Raw genomic sequence first — 14,215 nt, forward strand, 5'->3', positions numbered from 1 at the left:
ATGTTGAAGTCACAAACACTGTCCCATTATCAATTTTCCCAGACACCTACCTCCATGACTCCTATAGTCTCTCCATCCATAAAGAAAGTGCTGTCCGTTGTCCTTGCTGTGGGTCCAGAGCATTTCACGAGCATCAGGAAGGAAACCTGCACCCCAGCCTATGTTCCGTCTAAGATGTCCGGTGCATGCCATCTTCAGGGTCCTCCTCCCGTCCCAGGTCAATAAGAGAGTTCCGCCATTCCTTGCCAGCCCGAGGATCTCCTCACCATTGACGACCAGCCAGAGGGCCCCCCCCCCTACCATTGACAGCCAGCGAGAGGCTCCCCTGCCATTGACAGGCAGCCAGAGAGCTCCTTTGCCATTGAACATCCTGCTATACTCTCAGACCTGCCAACTTTTGCCATTCCTGTCGATTTCCGAGCGCGCCACCTGAAATTTCCCTGGCAAATGACACTCCTGCCAACGAGCCAGCAGCATTCTCAGTAGATCCCTGGTAGAACTGGCAGATCCAGACGCTCTGGCCAGCGAAGCGAGCCAGCCAGTTCTTCCCATGCCGATATCAATGCTCCAGCTGTCCCCAACACTACTGCAAGCTGCCCATCCAGTTCCACAAATTCTGAGGCTCCAGGTACCAGCTTAGCTTTGAGCATAGACTTGTCAAAGAGCCATACTATCATTTTGAACGGGGCGCGAACTCTATTGGAGTTTGGTGTAATGCCACTGCTGCCCCCAGCAAGGAGAAACTAGTCCAAGGTCGCGCCATTCCCCATTTCTCCAAATGAGCCCAAACTCACTTGGCCACCCTCAGGCTGGGAAACCATGACTCCGGATCAGAGGCTGCAGGCGTGGGAGTTCGCAGTCCTCTTCCTTGAGACGAATGGTGTCATCAATTATTCATCCCTGACCTCATCCAGATCTGTCCTCTGTAATTACTATTTCCTTTGTCTTACTGGGTCAGCCAAGCCGGTGATGATCAAAGAAGAGGAAACAGACAGGAAACTTAGAATTTACAACTACTAAAAGCTGTGTTCTATTGCGAGAAAAAAGAGTTCATTCCATGGATGATAATATGTTCATTTTGATGTTCGAGGCTGCTTTCCTGCAGAGGAAAAAGACCATGCACTCTGTCATCAATATCATCAATTCTAAAAATGATCTACTTAGACTGTCGTAACTTCAGGAGAGTTTTCATTTTTTAAGTGGGGGTGGTGTAATATGATTACATGTATCTATGATCAATTAAGTATTTCTATTAATATTTTATTGTGTATTACATCAGACATGCAATTCTAGTTAAAATGCCTCGTATCATGTTCAGTTATTTGTTGTTTACCTGTCAAAAACCTGTTATAGGCATGCTTTACCAACATTCTAATGTTAACATGTTCGGAATTACCGTTCGTGTTTTGACATTACCCTTGTACATTGTATACAATTTTAAGAGATCAATTTATTTGCTTAAACACGTACTTGGATCAAGTAAATACATGATAACTGTTTTAAAGATGTTTATATTTACCATATTAATCACCCTGTTCAGTTTCATGCCATTATATAAATGTTCTTTCTGCGAGATAATCGTCATTTCACCGCTCACAAACTTCTTCTTTCAAACTTCCTTTAGTGTAAACTATTACAAGGATATGTATTAAAGCTATATGCGTATTTTGACAAAAATATGTGTCCGTGTTATCAAACTAATCCGGACAAGGCTTTATATAGGAGTAAAATGTTTATTTATTATTTAAATGTGCTTGTTGGGAAATATATGATACATGTCTGGAATGTCTAAGATCTGTACAGATTTCTGATTGGTTGTTTGTGTCCGGACAGAAAAGGACAAGTACTCATTGTTTGGAGAAGTTTATAAATATATGCTAGTTCCAGCAGCAGTATCACATGAACACTCGTTCACATCCCGTTCGGTTGAGCACTCTCCATACAAGGTTGAAAATCAAGAAGAACCTGGTCGTAGACGATGCCATTATTTATAAGGACTTCGTCGTCCAGACAGAATCTGTATAGTATAGCAACCATGTCGACCAGTCTTTCCAGAGTTTATAGTTCTAGTTATTAGTTACGGTCTATAAAAGGAACTGTTATAATTATTTGAACTATTTCAAGTCTAGAATTACGAGTTGTCCGCATTGTTCGGAATCCGTTATACTGCTGTTTTGAATTTCTTAACTCATGAGTTCAAATAGGTTATTCATTTTTATAACGAGTTGTCCGGATGTCCGGATTTGGCTGACTAGATTATTTACAGTTTACTGGAAATTATGAGGACTTAATTAGCATACCTAGCGCAAATGGAGTGGGTGTGTGATTAACCAGAGAGAATTAGACTGCGTGTTTAGAGTTAAGCTGTCCGGATCGGCGCAAGTTTATGTATTAAAGTAAATCCACCCTCCTGTGACGTCATACATTTTACATAAACCATAAATTCATTAAAGTTCTTGCAAGGAGATTTGTAATTTCTATGTTATGATAGGTGCACATCAAAAACTCAAATCATTGTTTACTTGGAGATATTTACTAAGCGTTTTTCATCCTTATATTCGACATAATTCAATAATGACAAAGGGAAATAACTCTTTTCTACTTTTCTCTAAGTGATATATCTAAATGCTATAATTTTTCTAATGTAAACATTTTTTTCTTTTTTTTTAATTAATTTTAGTTTTCTGGCAAAGTAAGCAATAAAATTTGAATAGACAAACAAGTATCCATCCACTTATATTTAATTTTTAATAAAAAAAAAGTGAGATTTTCAGATGATAATTTCAGCCTTTGGTTTTTATTACCTTACATCTTAAATAGTATGGAAACATATATATTTTATTTATTTTTTGATGAAATTAAAGTCCAATAAGTTAAAAAAAAGTTAAGTTTTTAACTTTGAACCCATGATTTTATAGGTACGGAGTTACCTTAAATATTTATCAATTCAGTACAATTCTTTTACGCTGTTTATAGTTGATATTGAGCTTGAAAACGACATATCCTGTAGATACGAGAACTTGTAGCGTTTTACTACTTTGGAAAAGTTTTTTAAACGGTTATAACCCCGGGTTTCAGGTGTATTGTTTGAAATGGTAAGCATCTCAGACTGTGTTCTGATATTGATATATTTTGCCATCCTGAATAAATTGATGTTGTTAGAAAAACGGTGTTTTTCTTTTGTGACAAGGATCGCTCGACTTGATACATTAAGAAGTTTGCTAATAACTGAATTGGCTAATTAAATTTAGAGATATGACGCACTAAATGCCTACTCTATGGTTTGAAATAAAATTTTAAAAAAAATGTTTTTTTTTTTCAATCCTGCAAGAAAAAGAGTTGATGCCATATGCATGTATATAACCCCAATTTCAGTATAGATTCTTGCCTCTGTCTGCTTAAATAGGTATCAAACCATGCAGTTAAATTAAAGAATAGGTAAATAGAGCAATTAAGGACAATTTCCAATGCAGTTAATACAACAACGAACACAACAAAATATCATATATTATTGAGTATATTGTTAATTCCCGCGCTTGTGCAGAATATTATCTAGTAAAATCATATTTACACGTTCTATCACTTAAGATATCACACATGCTCACATGATACTTTTCTTTTATAACCGATGCACTTTAAATTTAAATAAAATAAGTTGTCCCATAAAATGGCCATGAAATTTAAAGAACTTTTTATGCATGCAGCATATTCTAGACTTTCTTCCTGATTTAATTGAACCACATTTTTATGGAGTTCATTTAGAAATAATTGTTTCACAATACCATAAGAAACTTAAGAACGATTGTTTTTAATGTCAAATTCAAACAAGAGATGTTTGTATAAAACAATAATGCCCCCTCCCTTGGAAACATCCACGAAGAAAATAAACGGAAACAATAAATAACCGGAATTTTCTAAGTTAAAGAGGCATACCTCCGCTGACTATTGCTCATTTGTAACCAAAATTTAACTTGACCCATATATTACCTTGATAAATATGTGTATTACATTTTATCTCAATACGTGCAACCTCTGAGAAGAAAATAAACGGAAACTACTGGCCGACAGGCAGACAGACACACAGCTGCAAATCAATATGCCATTTCTCTCTCGAAGGGGGGGGGGGGTATAAAAATATTACATTTACTTGCTTAAAAACCATTTATTTACATCACCATCAGTAATTTTTTTTAATCGAAAACTACAATTTGTGTAAGTGTTTAACAAATATTGAATAAATGTTTAAAAAAAAACCCCTTTTGATAAATGCTGAAGGACTATTAATGTCCGCACAGAATACATGTTTGAAGCAAAACTCATTGAACTGATTTCAAGGTCTTATTGTTACATTTTTAATTATTTTATATTTTTTGCACATATGTATTTGACATAATTATTTATTTACATGTATATCTAACTGTTAAAAAACTTGTTAAAGTCTCTTTTTAACTTCTTTTTTTTATACAACACAATTAAGAAATAAAACAGATAAGCTATTAGACATGTTTTACCTTTTGCATTTTATAGTTAAAGAGGGATTAAATGTGTTTAGCTTTATTTTTTTTTTGTTATGCGATTGTTTGTCTGATAAGTAAATAACAACTTAATCTACTGATTTGTTATTATAATAATATTTTACAAAACGACAGCGCACTGATTTTAGAAGATTAAGTTTTTATAAAACTCTATGTTTATCATAATAGTATGTGTTACATTTTTATTAGTGATCCTATGTTGTATATGTGTCTACATTTTTGTAATTGACTGACAATGTAATTAGAGATATTTTTAGATCTAAATTAAGTATTCTGTTTCGCCCTACTTCAAACAAAAACTCAAGCATATCTTGCTTGACTTGCTTATCGAAACTGATGACAATTCTATAATGGCTGTTGATTTTTAAAAAAAATAATAACATAATTTCATTATTGCATAATCAGTTGCATTGTAGCATAAAGAAGACTGCATATTTTTCACTGATTTTATCATTTTTAAATTTAAAATGTTTGGAGAAATACATTCACGTAAACTTCTGCAAAGAAAGGTTTGACATGATTTGTTTAACTCTCAGTCAAATAAGATCAAACAAATTCTGAACCAGGAAGAAAAAAGATAAAAAAAAGAAATATCAATCCATATCATCCGTATGCATCGAAATATTGTGGCTTGTTATCATCCAAACATTGTGTGAAGTCGTTGTTGTATATATCGACTTTTTACTGGATAACTGAAAGATAATATCAATATGACAGTAGTAAGTATTACTTTTTGATATGCTTCTCTAAATAAATGCAAAACAAATGCAAGTTCTGAACTTTACTAAACAGATAGTCTTGATTGATCTTGATTGGCTTACATGTATTTATATATAATCTATCTTTACATGTTTTGTTTAGAAGTTTTATTACTATCATCAATATTTATTTTTACAATTTATTAATTAGATTACATTTTTGAATTGCGATACATGTATCTATCAATAAATCAAGAGTTGGAAAATCTGTGGAATGTAATAATTGAACATCGTTGTTTTCAGGTTTTATTGAATCATAAATTACCTTGTAGACGGGCAAGGATTTAAATTGTTTGACCTCGAATAACCATTGATCGAAGATAGGTTGTTAATCAATAACTTGAACATATTAAAACGTTTCTGAGCCTTATTTACAACAGCCAAACATCAGCGTCTCTTCAACCATTCTTTTAAGAATGTAGTCTAATGACAGCAAAATTAATGAGACGCACTTTAAAAAGTTTTGAGTACATGTTTGCCCCCATTGTTGAAAAAATGAAACTAACCCCCCCCCCCCAAAAAAAAAATAAAAAATAAAAATAAAATAACAAAATGAATAAATACTCAATGCTGACCTCTCCGTTTTGTAAAGTATGGATTTGCAGGCATAGGCAATTACATGTAATACCTAAAACTTTTTGTTTTGTTTAATGTCATCTTTTTGAGATTACTTCGAACTTATGAACAATAAAATGACTGCATAAACTTTAACAGTTCTCTCGTGTATTTTTTTTTTTATTTGCGTATGACCTTGCACATTATCTATATTTAATCATTTTCAAAACATTATTATTTTTGAATATTAACGGTCGACCTCTCCATCAGTGATTGATTGTTTTTAATGTTGTAGCCACCCATGCACATCGCAATAAAAAATATGAATAAACTATAAAACAGGCAATTCTTGTTATAACTCGGTCTAAGCTCAAAACTTTTGTCTAATGTACACATTTGTAGCGTAAGATTTATATATCTTCATACAAATACCACTTTATTAGATTTATGTATTTGTAGTTAAAATCGCAATACCGAAATCAATAAGAACCGCATAGCTTCATGTTATGCAAAAGATAATGAAACGTGAACTGTATTCAGTACCTACATGTATGATTCGCTTTTATTAATACGGTATGGTTGATTTTTAATGTATTCTAAACAACCAGTAATTTGACAGAGGAAACATGCCAATATTTAGAGCAATTTGAAGTTGATGATTCCTAAATACCTGTATTAAATTACAGCAATGCACAATGATTTTCTTAAAAGATTATCGAGAGAATGCTTCGGAACTGACAACAGTTGGTAATACACAAACATAAAGCATCAGAACACATTTACAATAATTTGTATATTAATTTAACTTACTCTGCTTCTATATACTTATGTTGTTAACTCCTTTTTTTCTCTCAACTTTAGCCTAAGGCACTGGTTTGCCTTTTTTGGAGATACATGTAAACACATACATCTACTTCTATACGTTACGTGCATCTTATTAACACACCTATTTTGTTTATCAGACAAATTCCGCTATTTACATCGAGGCACAAGTAGTAATGGACTATATCACTCCTGGCCTTGATGAAAAATCCACATCAGCGACAGCAAAACAGGTCTATTTTCTGTTTAAATCTAATTGCAAGCTAATACTTTTAAATCAGTTCTGCAGAGATGAAGACATCGCTGAAGACAAACTTTTAAATTAAATATTGTATTGTATATACATATATTTTATTAATATTTAATTCTCTTTAAATGTACATATTTAACATTAATTCTATGGGTTTTTTTATTTCTATATTTTGTTGTTGTAATATGCTTTGTTTTTTTCGTTGTATATACGTATTTGTTATTAATTGTCCTTATTAATTGACACATATAATTTATAATCCCTTGTAATTGCCAGAAAGGAATACTTATGTAAACACATTGCATAGAAAAATGCATTTCCATTTCTAATTATAACTTTAAGGAATTAAAACATAAGAAAAAGAGTTAACGGTTGTAGTCATGTTACATACCCGGGCGTACGCAGAGCGGAAGCAAAAATGGAGAAAGGGATGTTTCAATAACGATTTATATGAATTATGTTTATCACTGACGGATTGATTTTGTTTATCAGAAAAACCCAGCTGACTACCAGGAGGCACAAGTAGTAGTGAATGTTCTCTCATCTGATTTTGATAAAAAATCAACAACAACAACAAAACAGGTGTATTTTATTTTTGATTTCTGTAGAAGCACATATTTTCGTTGGCTTCGAATTTCGATTTTTTTTAAAACCAGATACAATTTCGTTGGGATTTAATTTCGTCATATCGTTATCCATAAAATGTATTATGTATCACCTCTGTATTTATTAACACACGGGTTAAAAATTGGATTGGATTTCATTGATTTATACGGCCAACGGAAGTGACGAAATTAAATCGTCAACAAATAGTTCTGCTTTTACAGTAGTTGTATGCACACTCATTTAAATCTTATTAGCTGATATAAGGACGTTGCTGAGGACAACTAACCTGAACCGACATTTAAAAACTTATACGATAAATAAAAACCAATGCAGTCTTAACTGAATATAATTTACATATTCTGGGGTTCTTTTTTCTGTAATTTTTGTTATTTACTTTCGATTTAGTATGATGCAGTGGGTTCATTTTAAGCGGTCTGTTCTGTAATCAAATTCTCTTTTTTTTCTTAGCAAATGATCAGTAAATATTCCTTTCACAACGCTTAAAATCACATATCGATGTCCACAAAAGCAGATTATTCCATCGGGACATCATCAGATTTTTTGCACACCGGGATCTCCAAATCTGTAAGATTTGCATACATATAATATAGAGTCGCTTGGAATGGAATAAACATTACACAATTTAAAATTTAAAAAAAAAAATGTTTTTTATTATTTTTTTTAAATCAATAAAAGATTTGAACATAAGTACACGTAGGCAATCGTAATAAAAGTAACATTTGCTTAAGCAAAATAGTTTATAGTAGGTTACGTTTTGATTATTTTGACTTTACCTTTTTGGCATATGTACTGGGCTTCTACAATTTCTATAATCCAGAGCGATCCGAATAATGGAAGGTTTAAAATAAACATTAACCCGTGCTTCAAACGACACAAACGATCAATTGTGGTTGGAATATTGATAATTTTAGTCATAGTCATTATTGCCTCTGTCGTGGCATCGGTAACTTCTAATGCAAGAACAAAAGGTAAGTTTCATTTTAATAAAATCAGACGAAGTATTAATGATCTCTTTATATGTAAAATCATTGTGGTTCCTTTTAATGATATGACTTCGAACGAAAAGTGTAGACTGTAGTGAGTTGTTGTATCTCATACATTTTATTTATTTATTTAACAAAACGTTAAATCAATTAATGTACGATCAGAGCAACGGCATATCTATATATTATTAACGTACTACACTGTAAGAGACATTTAATAATTTATATGCACTCTATCTATAAAGTAGTCAGTTTGAACGGCAATATTACAATAACAGAAAGCTATTCAGTGACAATCACTGATAGAACATTACATGTATAAAAAAATATTTAAACGTTACGTAATATTTGTCAACACTGACAATGAATATTAATTGTTATAGATTTTTTCAACTATATATCATAGTTTGATGTAAATACTGGATATATGTACTTTAATTTCTTGATGTGACAGTGCGTTTGTTTAATATAGACGAAGTCAATGATTACGCTCAAGTTGAAAATACTACAAAAAGTAAGTGTTTTAGTAAATAATAATTATAGCTGTTGGTAGAAAATTGAAATCAAAGTTTTGATGCGTTGTTTAAATTATTTAATACGTTACTGTAATTTATTTTATTTCAATCAATCAGTTAGTGCAGTTTCACTCACCTTAATGTATCTATATGAATACAATTCCGTCAATGCTTTATTTGACTGTGAATTTGTGTTTACTTTTTGGGGATAACTTGAGGAGTGGGTGTAAGTTTTAATTTTCTCAGACTTTCTTTTTTAAAACGTTTATACGTTTTAAAAAGATATTAGTCCTCCGCCAACATCAGTTTTAACAAGGAATGATACATCCCAAAAGACAACTATTCCAACGTTCCCAGCGTCAACAGGTTAATATTCTTTTGACTTTTGAACAACCTCTACTTTAGATTTAATATATGCAGAGGTTTTAAATTGCCACGTAGTTTAAAAGAATAACACAGCTCAACAATAATTTTGTTATAGTCTGTCCCAAATTATTGCTTCCATCAGTTTTTGATGTTTTTTTTATTTTTTTTTTTATAAAAATACACATACCTGTGAAAGAAATACAACTGGAATCCATGAAAGGGAATATATCCAAGATATCTTCATTGAACATTTATCCTTTTTCACTCATAAAATTTAACACGAACGAAAACAATTTTCCTACGGAGATTTGTAATGGGAAATGTTTACATCTTTTCTCCATTCGGAATACACTCGGAATAGATCGCGCAATCTTTTAACATTATCATCCGGGCTTATTAATGGCTGATGCAATGCAAAATCTCCGTAGACTTTCAACTTTTGGATGTGTATTGACACCTGAAGCGGTAGAGGGGGCGTTTCAAAACAGATAACCTGGACATTTTTTATATTAGTGGATGAACGTAGTTTGAGCACAAAGGTATTTACTATTATTGAAATATCAAGCAAAAAGTGGTGGAAGCAAAAACTTGGGACAGAGTATACATCTAACGAACCTTTCATGAAAAAAAAAATGTCATAGTAATGAAGGTGAACCTATTTAAGTACATCTTTGTAAAAATAAATAGAATACATGTACCTGATATTTTGACTTAGATGCTTTGAAAGACTGCAAAGAACTGAATTTAAAAGGTTTCAATGCTGATGGAGTGTATACAATATACCCATACTTGCCTTTAACTACGTCAGTCAGAGTTTACTGTGATATGACGACAGACGGTGGGGGATGGACGGTAAGATTTCAATAAATTTATCTTTTTATTCTGCATAAGCACCTAACTCATAAATAATCAGACGCGTTTAATTTGTATGTAGTTATGTATTTCATTAAAACTTGTTAATGTGTATAATATGAAATAATGCATTATATATAATGTATAATAAATCAACATTACAAAATTGTTTTAATGAATTCCAATAATCAAAAATTTAAATAATCGATCTAAATGACAATCTAACAAAACTTACTGAAAAAATGCATTCAAGTGTACAACGTTAACATTATGATCGATATTTCTTTATGGAACAATGTGATAATTCTATGTTATATAGGGTGACAGAAAATCCTTCAATTCAAAATACAACGTTAAAAAGCTATCGATGATATCAAAATCAGAATAATACGTTTATTTTTTTTATTTTTGCACGGCTTTAAAAACAATAAGTAACGATTTGCTGAAGTAAAGGACACATAAAATTGTTAACAATTGTTAAAGTAAAAAACAAGTGTGTGTTTCAGGTTTTCCAACACAGAAAAGATGGGTCAGTTGATTTTTATCTCTCATGGGATAGTTACAAAAAAGGCTTTGGGGATGCAAGGGGAGAGTTTTGGCTCGGTATATAATTGCATTTGTATTTGATATGAAGAACTAATTTTTGTTATACATTAAGTTAAAGGGGGTGGTAGGGATAACAAGTCCAATTGGTATGAAAATAGATTCATTTCTCGTAGGAAACGACTATCTCCATCAGCTGACAAGGTTGGGGATATCTGACTTATATATTCGTCTAGAAAAATTCACCGGAGGCTGGGCTTACGCTAGATATAACAATTTCAGTGTGGCAGATGAATCAGATGGATACAGAATGAGGGTTAAGTTTGGATCTTATGAAGGGAACGCTGGCACGTAAAAATTTGTTTGATATGTTTATGCTTACAATACATATCGATATAATTTAATTCTGGTTGTATCTCGCTTTCTAAATGGCTAAAAAAATATTTAATATCGTATAAAGAATGTTGCCTACGTTATAGTAAGACTAACGTCATAACATATCAATACGCCTGACGTTACATTTGAATTTTGTATAATTTGACGTCATTTTAAAGGTCAAATGACCGTTCTTATCTACAATGAAGAGTAAAAAAATAAATTATAAGCAATGAATTCAGTATTTATTAGTTTTATACGGTATAAAATGGTTTGAAACAGTTTACGCTTTTATATAAACCTCTTTGCGGTTTATAAAGTGTAAACTGACCCAAACCATTTTATATCCAACAAAACAAATAAATATTGAATTCATTTCTTAAACAAAAGAAAAAAAATCGATTATGAAATAAATATACGACTTAATTTTAAAAAGTAAAATTCATATTTTGCATGCACATTCCGACTGGATAACAATTAAATTAGTTATATGGTTTGAAGTTGACCTAATATCATAAAATGACTTGAACATAGTTAGTAAAATCCACACTAAATATTTAAATAAATCGTTTTATAGCAGTGTGACAAGTTTTGATTTTTGTACATAATGCTTAAAAGAATGACGTCATAGTGCTTATGGGGATGTATATTTTTTACTTACGGTGTAAGAACATATATGCTCCCCGCGTGACTGTTTCCCTAACTAGTTAATAGGAAGTAAGATAAAGTGATTTATATAAGAAGTAAAAGAGACCGGACCTAATATATGGATATATTACTAAATTTTGGTAGCTAAGTAAGAAAGTGTGATTTGTTACATTTATCCTGAAACGTGGCTTTTATTAGAATAACAGTCTATTAAAAGGACATGGTCACGATTTTGGTCAACAATTATTTTTTTTCCATTTTAATTTTTACAATGCTTCAGTAAGGCATTTTAAATAGGCAACCAAAATTTGAGTATCATTTGATGAGTTACAAACGAGTTACATGGCTTGCGATTCTTCCCTATGTAAATCAAGCATTTGTTTACATTTTGAATGTTGAAGTGAAAATTCAAGTTTTAGACCTAACATGAATGTATCAATCGTTAGGAACTGTTCATTTATGCTTAAAATGAATCATAAGATGGACAAACCAGCTTGAAAAAGATTTTTACCGGTATATTTGACATACGTAAACAAAAACAGGGCACGAGCCTTGTTTACATGACAAAGAATTGTGAGCCCTGTATATTGCTTAAAACTCAACGACTGGCACCAAAACTTCATTTTATCATTAGAAATGCATTCCTAAAGCATTGCCATTGCAAATAATAAAAACAGAAAAATAAAATTTGACCAAAATCGTGACCATGCCTCTTTAAGGTCATCATCAAAACTGGCGTCTTTTCAAAGAAGAATATTTATACAAAATTGCGATCAAACTATTTTTATTTTACAAATGATTTAGTTCTTTTTTTACCGTTTCTTATTTAACGTATGTTAATCCCTTAGCAATATTGGCTCTATTTAAGTCGTTTTTGTTTATTTTTAATGAATAGGAGACTCTATAGAAAGCCACGGAACCACAAATACAAATGGAAACAAGTTCAGTACTAGTGACGTAGATAACGATTCTGCGCCAGGTAGTTGCGCCGGCGCACGCAAAGGAGCCTGGTGGCATAATGTCTGTACCTGGGCAAATCTGAATGGAATCTATGGAAATGGGACTTGTTTGAAATTGGAAAACTGTAATTTTTGGTATTCTCTGACTAACAGCTTCAGTGGTGTAAAAACGTCTTTCATGATGGTTCGGCGAGTTTGACAATATATACAGAATATAATTTTGAAAGATTTCATGAATGCACAAAATGTTTCATCTACGTTCATTTGTAATCCATCGATGGTTAGTTTTTGATATTTTTCTATTTCTAACTTTAATTTTTGCTGGGAGATTTGTTTCATTGATTGACGTGTTTTACGGTATCTTTATTATTTGAAACCTTCTGTAATTATTCAGTACCGTTTTATTTTTGTAAATTTTTGCTCTGACAATATATGAAGATCTTTTCTGCCAGTTTATTTTTTACCAGTTGTCCAATTGTCAAAATAGTAATGTTCAATCATTGTCAGTGATTATAATTTATGAATTTATAAAATGTATTGTTTTTCGTGCATTTTCGCTCAAACATGTATCATGTATAAAATAAAACTGCTGATTTTGTTCTTACAACTCAATCAGTTTAAAGTATCTTTCATATTCATTTATTTCTTTGTCACTTTTTCTCACGTTTTGCTCATTGGTTAAAATTTAGAAAGAGAAGACTGCGACGACATGTCGTTTAATAAAACCGAACTATTAGTCCAGTCAATTTAGCAAAATTTGGGGGATGACCTTAAACAAATTGCAACAGAATTTTTTTTTGTGGCATACGCATTTATACTTTCATATTATACTTAAATAAAAAATCCACCTAAATCCTCTAGAGGGAAAATATTTTTTTTTTTGCTTGAAATTAATGATATTTTGGGTCACAAATTTGTCCAAAAATAATTCAAATGATACATTGTGACAAACTTTTATCTTAGAGTTTGCTATTAAAATACATACAGACATAAATGTATTTTAAAAAATTAATTAATAAATGTTTAAAATATAAGTTTTTTTAATTTTTTGAGAGTTTGAGTAGATTTAAAGTCGATAAAAGTTCATAAAGTGATCCTCATTCATCATCAAAATTAATGTCTCCATCAATAGAATTAGAGCAACTCGTACCACGGCATTCCCCACAACTCATGGAACAAACAATACCATGTCGTTTACAATTGCAACGTTTGGATTCACAATTTGATTTGCAGTTACAGCGAATTATTTTCAATAATTCCTCGGGTGCAGGGGGGAGATGTGTTTTCGTTGGAACCAGAATCCCGTTTTCCAACTTCCATCCCCAGTCTTTTGGCTCCAGGTTATTACCTATCCATTGTTGTACTTGATGGTATACTCGGTAAATGTGATATATTGCAGCTGCATATGTCGGTGGGAGACTGCATAC

The 14,215-nt window shown here is 31.8% G+C and overlaps 1 protein-coding gene and 1 long non-coding RNA gene across 2 annotated transcripts; both read left to right on the top strand.

Moving 5' to 3' along the window:
- The first annotated feature begins 819 nt into the window (after window positions 1-819).
- On the top strand, window positions 820-11,161 carry LOC128172464 (ficolin-1-like). Its single transcript, XM_052838262.1, has 5 exons — window positions 820-925; window positions 9,328-9,411; window positions 10,127-10,263; window positions 10,770-10,866; window positions 10,983-11,161. Exons 1-5 carry the CDS (start codon window positions 820-822, stop codon window positions 11,159-11,161), a joined length of 603 nt encoding a protein of 200 aa, XP_052694222.1.
- Window positions 5,136-7,499, top strand: LOC128172538 (uncharacterized). Its single transcript, XR_008242304.1, has 3 exons — window positions 5,136-5,254; window positions 6,811-6,903; window positions 7,413-7,499. It is a non-coding gene; the product is annotated as an uncharacterized LOC128172538 (long non-coding RNA).
- Window positions 11,162-14,215: the final 3,054 nt, after the last annotated feature.

The sequence above is a fragment of the Crassostrea angulata genome, chromosome 2 (genome assembly GCF_025612915.1).
Source record: "Crassostrea angulata isolate pt1a10 chromosome 2, ASM2561291v2, whole genome shotgun sequence".
Lineage (NCBI taxonomy): Eukaryota > Metazoa > Mollusca > Bivalvia > Ostreida > Ostreidae > Magallana > Magallana angulata.

Excerpts from the sequence above, each read along its gene's own strand:
- LOC128172464 (XM_052838262.1), top strand. The coding sequence starts at position 820 with ATGACTCCGGATCAGAGGCTGCAGGCGTGGGAGTTCGCAGTCCTCTTC. Across the intron at positions 10,264-10,769 it reads CAGACGGTGGGGGATGGACG|GTTTTCCAACACAGAAAAGA; the intron begins GTAAGATTTCAA and ends TGTGTGTTTCAG. Across the intron at positions 10,867-10,982 it reads AAGGGGAGAGTTTTGGCTCG|GAAACGACTATCTCCATCAG; the intron begins GTATATAATTGC and ends CATTTCTCGTAG.